Source organism: Callithrix jacchus, chromosome 12 (assembly GCF_049354715.1).
Source record: "Callithrix jacchus isolate 240 chromosome 12, calJac240_pri, whole genome shotgun sequence".
In the NCBI taxonomy this organism is placed as follows: Eukaryota; Metazoa; Chordata; class Mammalia; order Primates; family Cebidae; genus Callithrix; species Callithrix jacchus.
In genome coordinates this window covers 16,812,502-16,825,094 of record NC_133513.1, presented here as the reverse complement: position 1 = coordinate 16,825,094, position 12,593 = coordinate 16,812,502, and the positions used below count along the sequence as shown (strand labels likewise).

Sequence of the window (12,593 nt, the reverse complement as noted above, 5' to 3'; positions counted from 1 at the left end):
TTTGAGGGGAGGGGAGACAGTTTTACTCTATCACCAGGGCTGGAATGCAGTGGTGCCATCTTGGTTCACTGCAACCTCTACCTCCTGGCTTCAGGTGGTTCTTGGGGCCTCAGCCTTCTGAGTAGTTGGGATTATAGACGTGCACCACCATGCCTGGTTAATTTTCGTATTTTTAGTAGAAATGAGGTCTTGCCATGTTAGCCAGGCTGCTCTTGAACTCCTGATCTCAAGTGATCCACTTGCCTCTGCCCGCAATGTGCTGGGATTACAGGTGTGAGCCACCATGTCCAGCCAGGTGTCTGCTTAAATGCCACTTTATCAGGAGATTATTTTATCCAAAATGGCACTGCTGGCACTGCTTTATTTTTGTCTGCAGCTCTTAGCAGCGCATGAGCAGCTCTTAGCAGCATTCATGGCTGGGCATGGCGTCTCATGCCTGTAATCCCAGCACTTTGGGAGGCCAAGGCAGGTGGATCATGAGGTGAGGAGTTCAAGACCAGCCTGGCCAACATGGTGAAACCCTGTCTCTATTAATGATACAACAATTAGCTGGGCATGGTGGTGTGTGCCTGTAATCTCAGCTACTTGGGAGGCTGAGGCAGGAGAATTGCTTGAACTGGGACCTGGGAGGCCAGGGTTGCAGTGAGCCAAGATTATGCCAAAGCACTGCAGCCTGGGCTACAGAGTGAGACTCCATCTCAAAAAACAAAAAAGAAAATGCATTCATTTGTTGGTCGTCTCACTCTCCCAGTAAAATCTAAGCTCCTTGAGGATAAGGACTTTTCTATTCTCTGCAAAGTCTCAGTGTCCAGAACAGTGACTAGTATAGAGTATGCTGTAGTGGTGTCTGTTGATTGCATTCAGTACCTGGGAAGTGCTGTGCTTTACATGGTTCTGTGTCTGACAGTAACTAGATGTTTTCTTTAATTGCTTTTGCTCAACAAACCATTCCCAAAGTTAGTAGCTTAAAACAACCCTGATTTTGATTACTAACAATTGGGTGAGTCAGGAATTAAGGCAGGATGTGGTGGGACAGCTTGTCTCTGCTCCATGATGTCCTAGGGCTCAGCTCATGGCTCAAATGACTGGAAGAGCCTGGGCCAACTCAGTGAAGGCCATGGGGTCCTCGGCTCTGCTGTTGGCTGAGTCCTGCCGTTCTCCTTCACATCACGTCTCTACATGGCTGGCTTGGGCTTATGCATGCTGCAGGGGTCTCAGAGTTATAGGAGGGAGCATCCTGAAGGACAAACCTACATGCAAGGCTTATCAAGCCTCTGCTAGGTTCATACTTGCAAATGCTCCACTGGCCAGAGTAAGTAACATGGCCAGGCCCAGAGTCAACACTGGAGGGTACTGCCCAAGGGTGTGGATGCCAGGAGGTGGGGCTCATTCCAGGCCACTTTTCTAACCACTGGCGGCAGTACAATATGTAGATGAAAGGATAGATTGTAGAACCAGCCTGCTGGGTCTGAATCTTCATGTAACAACCCTCCATTGATGTGACTCCAGGTAAATTGCTGAGCTTTTCTGTACCTTTGTTTTTCCCATGTGCAAAATGAGGTGGAGACTGTTTCACAGGGAGATCACTGAGAATTAGGTGAATAATACACGTGAAAGTTCTTAGACTACTTCTCGGTGTTTAGGGAACACTGTGTAAACTACTGGGTGATCAAAACCCGTCTGTGTGCTGAGCTGTCCAGGCCCCCATTACTCATGTATTCCTTTACTCACTCTTTCACTCCATTCATTTTCTTATTTGTTGAATATTAAACACCTGCTGGGTCCCAACCCTCTGCTAGGTTCTCGGATACAGGAGAATCCCCTCCTGCTGTTTGTAGGAGGTGGGAAGGGCAGATCATCAGGTCAAGGAGCAATCTCAGTAAGGTGTGGGCTCTACCAGGTTGGGGAGCTCCAGTGTCAGGGGAGCCCAGAGCAGAAGCTCGTTACTGGGGCTGTGGTGGGGATCATCAGGGAGGGCTTCATGCAGGAACCAACATAAAACAAGCCTTGAAGTATTAGACAGGCTTACGTGGGCAAAGTGTTCCAGGCAGGTGGAGGAGCATGTGCAAAGCCTAGATAAAAGAGCGAGCATGGGGGTTGAAAGCCTTGTGTGTAGAAACATATAGAAGGTGGCAGAGCCTATGCCCAGCTCCCATAGGGAGCCAAAATAGTGATTCTTTTGCAATTTTCAATCTGTAGAGATGGGGTGTCAGAGGAAGAGATATAGGTCAGAGCCCCAGGAGAGAAGCTATAGGTGGGAGCTGGGCAGAGGGCCATTTGGCCTCACTCTGGAACGGCCTATCAGGGAGAAGAGGGTTTTAAGGTAGCTGTTAGCTGGCCAGGAGCTGGCCAGAAGCATGGCTGTGGATCAGGGTGTCAGAGCTTTTTCTGCAGGACTCATATGCCTGTGGGCTAGCCTCTTCCCCACTTCCCTGCTCACTTGCTCCACTGGGTGCTGGTTTGAAGTACAACACAGAGCTTGATGCCCTCTTTGGGTTGTGTTTTGGGAGCAGGCTGTTATTTGTTCCTGTTCTTTAAGCACTCAGTTTTGTACCAGAGATGAAAAGCAGGCAGATTTGTGCACAGATGGCTGAAGCGCTGGGTTGTAACTGCCCCATGTGTGAGGTCCATAGAGCAGTGCTGTCCTGGGTGGGTTGGGACAGGTGTCTTGAAGGAGGTGACATCTGATCTCAGTGCAGAAAGACTGGTTTTCTAGAAGAGCCTGTTCTGCATTCGTGATGGGCTGGTGGGTTGGTCTCTACCCAGAAAGCTCCAGTCGCCTGAAGTCCACCTGGGCTGGTACACAGATTGCTGACTTGGGCACTGCAGTTACTCCTGCAGACCATGAGGTACTGGGAAATAGACAGCTGTTGGCTGCTCCTCAGAACTCCACGAGGGCCCTCTTCGTCATCTCCAGGACCCTGCCCTCTTGGCTGCAGGGCATGTGGCCAGGCTGTGCAGGACATCACCAAGACCCCACTTTGTTGGGAGTATAGGCTCAAGGCAGACTGCCTGGGTTGAGGTCTTGGCTGTGCCTCTTAGTGGCTTCCTGTCCTTGAGCAAAGTGCCTATAAAGTCTCTCCCTCACTTGGCTCATCTGTAAGGAGGGAGTGATAATAGCTCCTGCATCAAAAGAACTTTTCTCAGGTTTAAATGAGTTAATGTGTGCCAAGGACTTAGAACAGCAGAAAAAACTGCTTAATAAATGTCATCACCATTATGGTCATTAATATTATTGACCCTCAGTGGACCATTATTGAGGGTTTTTAATAACCTTACCTTTACGATGCACAAGCCAGCAATATAAAAAATCACAGGCTGGGCACGGTGGCTCATGCCTGTGATCTTAGCACTTTGGGATGCCGAGGTGGGCAGATCACCCCAGGTCAGGAGTTTGAGACTAGTCTGGCCAACATGGTGAAACCTTGTCTCTACTAAAAATACAAAAGTTAGCCAGGCGTGGTGGCGCATGCCTGTAATCCCAGCTACTTGGGAGGCTGAGGCAGGAGAATTGCTTAAATCGAGGAGCCGGAGGTTGCAGTGAGCCAGGATCATGCCATTGCACTACAGCCTGGGTAATAGAGCAAGACTTTGTCTCAAAAAAAAAAAATTTGGCCAGGTGCGGTGGCTCAAGCCTGTAATCCCAGCACTTTAGGAGGCCGAGGCGGGTGGATCACGAGGTCAAAGGATCGAGACCATCCTGGCCAACATGGTGAAACCCCGTCTCTACTAAAAATACAAAAAATTAGCTGGGCATGGTGGTGCGTGCCTGTAATCCCAGCTACTCAGGAGGCTGAGGCAGGAGAATTGTCTGAACCCAGGAGGTGGAGGTTGCGGTGAGCCAAGATCACGCCATTGCACTCCAGCCTGGGTAACAAGAGTGAAACTCCATCTCAAAAAAAAAAAAAAAAAACCTTAAATAAAATTAGTTATAGATTTTTTTTTTTTTTTAGAGATAGTGTCTTGCTCTGTCACCCAGACTGGAATGCGGTGGCATGATCATGGCTTACTGCAGCCTCGATCGTCTGGGCTCAAGCAGTCCTCTTGAGAGGACTCAAGAGGAGTTGTCTCACCCTCCCCAGTAGCTGAAACTATAGGTGTGTGCCACCATGTCAAGTCTTTTTTTTTTTTTTTAAAGAGTCTTGCTGTGTCACCCAGGCTGGAGTGCAGCAGCACAATTTTAGCTCACTGCAACCTCTGCCTCCCAGGTTCAAACAATTTCCCTGCCTCAACGTCCTGAGTAGCTGGGACTACAGGTGGCCACCACCATACCTGGCTAATTTTTGTATTTTTTAGTAGAGACGGGGTTTTGTGATGTTGACCGGGCTGGTCTTGAACTCCTGACCTCAGGTGATCCACCCACCTTAGCCTCCCAAAGTGTTGGGATTACAGGTGTGAGCCACCATGTGTGGCCAAGTAATGTTTTAAAAATGTTCTTAGAGATGAGATCTTGCTATCTTGCTTAGGCTGGTATCCAACTCCTGGCCTCAAGCCTCCCACCTTGGTCTCCTGAATAGTGGGATTATGGATATGAACCACCATGCCTGGGTCCCATAACTAATTTCCTTTGAAGAAAACTGCAGCATTCTCCCAAGCCCAGTTAATTCCCACAAATCATCTCTTCTGTTCTTACCAGCTTTCCCCCAAATCCACAGGGTTTCTGCAAGCAGAATTGAGTGACAAAGGAAACAGTCCATGAGCTATATCCACAAACTTCAAAGTGACAGATTTGAATGAAACTTTGCCATCTTCCTCCTCTATCCTCCTGTGTAAAAGCATTTGACCCTCCTGGCTGGAAGTTGGAAAGCTGGAGTTGCCAGAGGGGTCTGGTCTGGCCTCCCGCATGGCGGCTACCTCTGATCTCCTCTGGACCTGCTGAGCTCCTGCCCTTCTTCTTCAGCAACTGGCTTCTTGACCTTTAAGGAATTCAGTTTTCCTGTCTCCAAGATCGGGGAACACGCTTGCTTGCTCTGACTGATGGAATTCAGTGAGGCAGTGTGTAATATGAAGTTCATAGGAAGTGCTTGCTGAAATCATCATCACCACCTAATAATAATTCATGATTTGCTTCTGCGAACGACTGTACGTTCCCCGTTTCCATCAGTGCCCTTTCTCACTCCTGTCTGTACCAGGTGACCTGTCGCCACAGCATTGCCTCCCCCTGCTCCTGACAGCCCTGTTGTGGTGCCAGGGTGCCTGGTGCCCGCTCCACTTCCCTGGCTCACACCCCTAAGGGGCAACCAATGTTGGAGGGGCTCTGGGCGCCCAGCCATGGGGAGCCTCTGGTGGGTCACCAGCTGCCTCTCCAAGTGGAATGGTGCCCACAGTAAGGGAGCAGCTGGCTCTTCCAGCTGTCTAATTGCTCATCAGATCCACTTTAGCACCAGCTTAACAAATTCTACTCTTTCATTTCAAGCCATCCTTTCTGTGACCTGGGAGCTGGGATAGGAGTAGGGGAGGCTTCTTGTGATGGATTGGAGAAATTTCCAGACCTAGGTAGAGAAGCTATTGGTATTTAAGTGTTGGGGTCATTTTTGTGGGTCTGGCAGTTCCAGAGATGTGTTGAAGGATTCAATCAGGAGCTGTTCCCTGCCCCTCCTGCCCCTCAGCAACACATGCCAGGCAAGTACTTGAGTTGAGAGATTCAGAGGTGGTGAGTCTTAGTCATTTGGGCTATTACCTGTTGGTGACCATGCATTCACCTTGGTGTAGATCTTTCATTCATTCATGACTCCTTTCAATACTGTTTATTGAGTGCCTGTTATGGTGGACAAGGTACTGTTCTAGGCCCTTGGGCTGAAAGTGAACAAAACAGATAAAGATTCCTGCTTTGTGGAGTTGCATTCTAGTTAGGGGGAGACAGATGATCAACAAGTAGGATAAACCAAGCATATATAGCATGCCAGAAGCTGTTAATTGATATGGAATAAAAGTCAAAATAGGGAAGATTAAGGGGACTCAGGAGTGTGGGGAGACCGTGATGTTAAATGAGTCGGCATGAGCTTCGTTGAGAAGGTGTTGCCTGAGCAGAGTTGCCCAGGGGTCGCTGGCCACGTGGACATGGGCCGGGGGATGTTAGCGGTGTGCCTGGTGTGTCCTAGGAACACCAAGAAGGCAGCAAGGCAGAGAGGAGGAGGAGAAGCCATAGAGCCTTCAGACAGTCGCATCGCCCAGGGCCTGGTGGGGTTAGTAGGCAGGGAGGCTGGCCGCAGGTGGGAGTGAGAAGGGGCCACTGGAGGAGCTGAGGAGGGGTGGCCTCTGAGTTAGGATTTTAGAGGTTTGCTATGTGGAGACTGGAGTGTGGGAGGCAGGAGTAGAGGCAGAGAAGAGCTGGCAGGTAGTTATGGGAACCCAAGCAAGAAGCGGTGGTGGCTGGGACCAGATGGGGAAGTGAGAATGGTAAGCAGTGTCCTGCCCCTGGCCTTATGTGGATGCTGGAGCTGGAAGGATTTTCAGGAACACGGGTTGTGAAGTGTGAGTGAGAGCAGTACCAGATGCCTCCCGAGCAGCTAGAAGGATGAGGAGGGAGCAGCTAACCAGGATGGGGATGGCTTTGTGGGGGCTATGCAGGAGCTCTGGTAGGGGCATGCTGAGTGTGAGATATCTGAACATCTAAGGACAGACAGAAGGGACGTTTGTAGCAAGAGATCAGTTCGAATGCCGGGGCCCAAAACACCAGATGGAACACATTGAGAGCATTGAAAGCCCCAAGACTGGATAACAATCTGAGAGCGTGAGTGTAGATGGGCCAGTACTGAGCTCTGAGGCCGTTCTACATTAGGATGTGGAAAACAGGAGATACCAGCAGAAGAGGTGGAGAAGGAGGCTGGGCTCAGTGGCTCAGGCCTGTAATTCTAGCCCTTTAGGAGGCTGAGGCAGGCGGATCACTTGGGATCAGGAGTTTGAGACCAGCCTGGCCAACATGGCAAAACCTTGTCTCTACTAAAAATACAAAAAATGAATTGGGCATTGTGGAGTGTACCTGTAGTCCCAGCTACTCAGGAGGCTGAGGCTGGAGAATTGCTTGGATCTAGGAGGCAGAGGTTGCAGTGAGCTGAGATCGCACCCCTGGACTCCAGCTTGGGTGACAGAGTGAGACTCCATCTCAGGAAAAAAAAAAAAAAAAAAAAAATGCAGAAGGCTGACCAGGGCGGACATTAAGAACGTGGGTCCTAGAAGCCACCTGAGAGCATGCTTGCAGGAGGGGAGAGTGCAGCTGTGCCCTGGCTGCCAATGGGGCAAGCAAGGCAAGCACAGTTGGTCCCCTGAGTCATCTAGTGGCAGCCATTGGTGGCATTGTCAGGACCCAGCCAGTGGACGACAGGGGTGAAAGCCTGAGCACACAGCATTGATGAGATAGTAGGAGAGGGGCTGGAGAGGGCGAATGGAGACAGCGCTTTTCAGGAGATTGCCTGGAGGCAGGGGTAAGGAATTGCAGCAGTAATGGCACGGATGTGGAGCAGGAATTGTTTCTTTCCATCAGCTGTTTTGAAGTATCATTGACAAAAACTGCATATTTACAATGTACATTGCGGTATTTTGATCTGTACATTGTGGAATGATTAAATCAAGTTAATAAACATATTTATCACCTCACATACCAGATTTTTGGTGATGAGATCATTTAGGATCTAGTCTCTTGGCATTTTTTAAGGAAACAATCGAGTATTTTTTTATTTTTCATTTTCTAGAGACTGAGTCTTGCTGTGTTGCCCAGGCTGGAGTGAAATGGTTCGATCTTGGCTCACTGCAACCTCTGCTCCCGGGTTCAAGTGATTCTATTGCCTCAGCCTTCTGAGTAGCTGGCATAATAGGAGCCCACCACCACACCTGGGTAATGTTTGTATTTTTAGAAGAGAAAGAGTGTTGCCATATTGGCCAGGCTGGTTTCCAACCCTTAACCTGAAATGATCTGCTTGCCTTGACCTCCCAAAGTGCTGGGATTGCAGGCATAAGCCACGATGCTCAGCAAACAATATGGTATAATTAACTATAGCCACCATGCTATCCTGTAGCCTGCCAGAACTCATTCATCGTGTCCAACTGAAGCTTTGTACTCTTTGACCAGCATCTCCCTATCATTCCCCTGTCCCGGCTCCAACCTCTGGCAGTCACCATTCTGCTTTCTGCCTCTATGCTTGACTTTTTAAGGTTCCGCTTGAGTGAGATCATGTGGTATTTTGTCTTTGTGTGCCTGGTTGAGTTCACTCAGCATAACGTCCTTCGAGCTGATCCATGTCATCACAAATGACAGGATTTTCTTCTTTTTTAAGGCTGAATAGTTTTCCGTTGTGTATATATGCCACATTTTCTTTATTCATGTGTTGATGGACACTCAGGTTGATTCAGTGTCTTGGCTATTGTGAATAGCGCTGCAGTAAGCATGGGAGTGCAGATAAATAACTCTGACATACCGGTTTCATTTCCTTTGGCTAAATGCGCAGTAGTGGGATTGGTGGATCATATGGCAGCTCTGTTTTTAGTTTTTTGAGGAAATCCATACTGTTTCCCCTAACGGCTGTACTGATTTACACCGCCCCAAGAGTGTACAAGGTTCCCTTTTCCACATCCTTGCCAACATTGATCTTTCTTCTTTTGATAACAGCCGTCTTAACAGGTGTGAGGTGCTAGCTCATTGTGGTTTTGATTTGCATTTCCCTGATGATTGGTGATGTTGAGCAGCTGGTCATACACCTGCCGGCTGTTTGGATGTCTTCCTTGAGAAATATCTATTTGCATACTGGGTCCATTTTTTAAATCAGGTTATGTTTGCTTGCCATTGAGTTGTTTGAGTTCCTTTTATGTTTTGGATATTAACCCCTTGTCAGACATATTTTGCAAATATTTTCTTCCATTTGATAAGTTCTCTCTTCACTCTGTTGATTGTTTCCTGAGAATTTTTTTTTTTTTTTATGGAGTCTCACTCTTTTGCCCAGTTCTCAGCTCACTGCAACCTCTGGCTTCCAGGTTCAAGCAATTCTCCTGCCTCAGCTCTCTGAGTACCTGGAATTACAGGCACTTGCCACCATGCCTGGCTAATTTTTATATTTTTAGCAGAGATGAGGTTTCACCATGTTGGCCAGGCTGGTCTCAAACTCCTGACCTCAGGTGATCTGCCCACTTCAGCCTCCCGAAGTGCTGGGATTACAGGTGTGAGCCACTGCGCCCGGCCTCCTGAGAATTGTTTTCAAAGAGGGACATTCCACACTTAGCAGTTGTTTATGAAGCACCTGCTATGTGTTGGGTACTGGGCTACTATGTGACTTAAAATGGGGAACAAGGCAGAGTTCCTGGGTATGTGGGACTTCTGTCCTACTGGGAATGATGGTGGGAAGAGGCAGGCATGGCCAGTGACAGCTCTGGCTGGTTCCATGTGCTCATAACCTTCAGTCTACTGGCTTCCTCCGCTTGAATTTATGATAGCTAAAGCAGAACTTCTGCCTTTCCCACCAAACCTTCAATTTCTCCCCAGTCTTCCCCATTGTATTCGTTTCTTTTGCTGTGACAATAAATGGCTGGAAACTTACTATCTTATAGATCTGGAGGTCGGAAGTTGGCCACAGATTTCAGTGGGCTGAAATAAGTTGAGATGCTGGCAGGATTGCATTCCTTTTCTTAGACTTTAGGGGAGAATCCCTTTCCTTGCTCATTCTGATGTTGACAGGCTCCAGTTCTGAGTGGTTGAACGACTAAGGTTCCCACTTGCTGTTGGCTTTCCACTGGGGGCCGCCCTGAGCTCTAGAGGTCCCTAGATCCCAGAACCAGCAATGGCATGTTGAGTCCTTTTCACAGTTGGAATCTGACTTCCTCTTCTGCATCTCCTCTGTGGTTGTCTCCTGCCATCCCTCTCTTCTGTTTTTCAACCAGGGAATGTTCTCTGCTTGTAAGGGCTCATGTCATTAGATTGGGCTCACACAGGTAATCCAGTATAGTCTCCCATGCCAAGGTCTGTAACTCTAATTATATCTGCAAAGTCTCTCTTGCTATGTGCAGTTGCATATTCACAGCAGCTTTGTGGCATGGGCATTTTTGGGGGCCATTCTGCCTACCACAAGCATCTCTCTCTCTGTCTCTCTCTGTCTTTCTCTCTTATAAAGAGATAGGGTCTTGCTCGGTTGCCCAGCCTGGAGCGTAATGCAATGGCACAACTATAGCTCACTGCAGCCTTGAACTCCTGGACTCAAGCGATCCTCCCAGTTAGTTGGGACTACAGACATTCACCACCATGCCTGGCTAATTAAAAAAAAATTTTTTTGTAGTGTCTTGCTCTGTTGTCCGGGCTGGTCTCAAACTCTGGGCCTCAGTCAGTCTTCCCACCTCAGCATCCCAAAGTGCTGGGATTACAGATATGAGCCACCTTGCCCAGCCCACACTCATAAATGCCACCACCTGGTTGCTGAAACCAGCTGGGAGTCATCCTGTGTTTTTCTGCAGACTTGTCTCTCATTTACAATCCATAGCCAGTCCTGCCAGTTCCAATATACATCCTAGAGATGCATGGCCATTTGTGACTGTCCTTACTGCTGTCGCCTGGGTCAGGCTCCTATAGTCTCTTGCCTGGGGATGCTGCTGTAGCTCCGAGCTGGTCTCTTTCTTTCCATGTTGGCTCCTGTGCAGTCCGCTTTTCACATATCAGCCAGAGTGATTTAGCAATCAGCAAACAGATCACAGCTGCTGGCTCCCCTGATGAAAGGCCTCCACCAGCTTTGCCTCATCCTGAGCATAAGATGTGGTGTTTCCCCCACAGCCTCCAGCCCCGTGTCATCCGCTGCTGCCTGCCGTCCTACTGTGACCTGTCACCTTGTCTCTGTGTGTATCTTCTTTCAGTCACACTGGCCTTTCTGTTTCTGGAAGGACCCCACGTTCCCCTGTCATCACACCTGCCATTTCCATTGCCAGAACATTCCCCCATGACAGCCCCACCCACGATGGAGCTTCGAGTTAGTCAGATCTAGGTGTGGCTGAGGTCTCCCCACAGAGGCCCAGCATCCTTGTCTGCAGGAGCTCTCCTGAGGCACCCTCTTTGGTTTATGTTTTGCATAGAAATTGCTACTCCTGGAAATTCTCCTTATTTTTCTGCTCATTTGCTGCAAGCCAGATGTAAGTGTTCAGCAGGCAATAGCCTTTCAGGTTCCACTCCCCATGGGGCCCAGGGCCCTGACCCATGGCAGTCCCTCTCCATTTATGTATTGGGGTAGCAAATGCAATGGCGGAATCAGAATTCTAGAGCCTACTTGGAGAGTGAATGGTACTTTGCTGCCTTTCCTAGTAGCTCAGAGGAAACATGGAACTTGTAAAGGTTTGGGAAGTAGTTCCTGAATCACACATCTCCTCTGTTGAAGATGCCCAGTATGAAAAGCATTGATATTTTTTATCCAATATATAATTATATACTCTAGAGGACTTCCAGCCTCCCTTGGGAAATTTCCCTGAGTCTCTGTCGGAGGAGGACTTGTGTCTTGTGTCATTCTCTCTCACTATGATAGCCTGGTACAAAGAGATCCTTTGCAGCCAAGAGCGGTTCCATCGGCAGAGAACGGGATTCAGCCCTCTGGCAGGAGTGCCACGCCTCCTTCCCCACATTCCTCCTCCTCTCTCTCCTGCTCTCCGCTTCCCCAGAGCTGCCTTGCTTTGGGTTCTTAGACATGATTAAAATTTTCTGGGAAGTTGTCTAGGCTGCATATCATCTCCGTGGGTTTTTGAAATAGCCTCTGGTTTGTCATTTATTACATTGTTCCAGATATATCAAGGTCTCCTCACATAGGCAAAAAAAATGCACTCAGCTTCCAGGTACACATGGGAGTGGTTCAAAATACAGCGTGGTCACAGCTGGGCCACCTGGCTGTTGGTTCTACCCCATCTTTGAGAGGAGGCAGCATCGGTGCTGCTGGCTTGCTGTGGCTGCTGGCTAACAGGGTTCCTCCTCCTTTCTGCCGCTACCCCCCACACCCCCAACCCAGCTTGAGCAAGCCCTAATTCTTTGGGTGAGGTTGATGCTAAGATGTTTCTTTGCCTCCTCCAGCCCATGCTCCCCGCAGTATTTGTGAGAGCTGTGGCTCAGGGCACAGTGACTCAGACGACTCTTAGAGGACAGAAGAGCGGACTGAAGCCAGCCCACGGTCACGTGTGGCTTTTGGATGAGAGCCCTTGAATATGATTGTTTTCCCATTTTCTAGTTTTTCTTATCTCTGAGACATTTTCTTATCGCCTAATGGTGGTCCTCAGACTGTAATATACATGGAAATCACACTGAATAGTTATTAAATGCAGATTCCTGGCCTTCCTCTCAGATGCACTGAACTTATTTCTGAGAACTGAGACCCAGGAATCTGCATTTTAACAAGTTTCCCCTCTCTCCCAGCCCTCTTCATGTGTCTTTGTTGTGGATGGTTCAGGGTCCCCCTTTGCCCTTTGCGCCTTGCTGATATAATAGACCTCTGCTCGTTCACTGCCACATTGAAGTGCCCTGCCGACCCCTAATCCCCTGCGGTATCTGGTCTGCCCATGAACGCAACCCCTCAGGTCTTTGCTCCGGCCGATATGCATCCATTTTCCTCCGCTCTGCTCTTCTGTCCTGTGGGAGACAGCCACCA

The 12,593-nt window shown here is 48.8% G+C and overlaps 1 protein-coding gene across 8 annotated transcripts in view; it reads left to right on the top strand.

Annotated features, from left to right (window-relative positions):
* SNX29 (sorting nexin 29) overlaps positions 1–12,593 on the top strand; it is a 591,074-nt gene that overhangs the window by 266,158 nt on the left and 312,323 nt on the right. Inside the window, exon 15 of one of the 8 annotated variants that reach the window (XM_054242621.2) lies at positions 7,692–7,834. The exons of the other annotated variants lie outside the window; for them this stretch is intronic. Within the exon in view, the coding sequence (XP_054098596.1) occupies positions 7,692–7,798 (107 nt within the window). The 3' untranslated portion in view covers positions 7,799–7,834. The remainder of the gene's footprint in view (positions 1–7,691; positions 7,835–12,593) is intronic. 8 annotated transcript variants of the gene reach the window in all.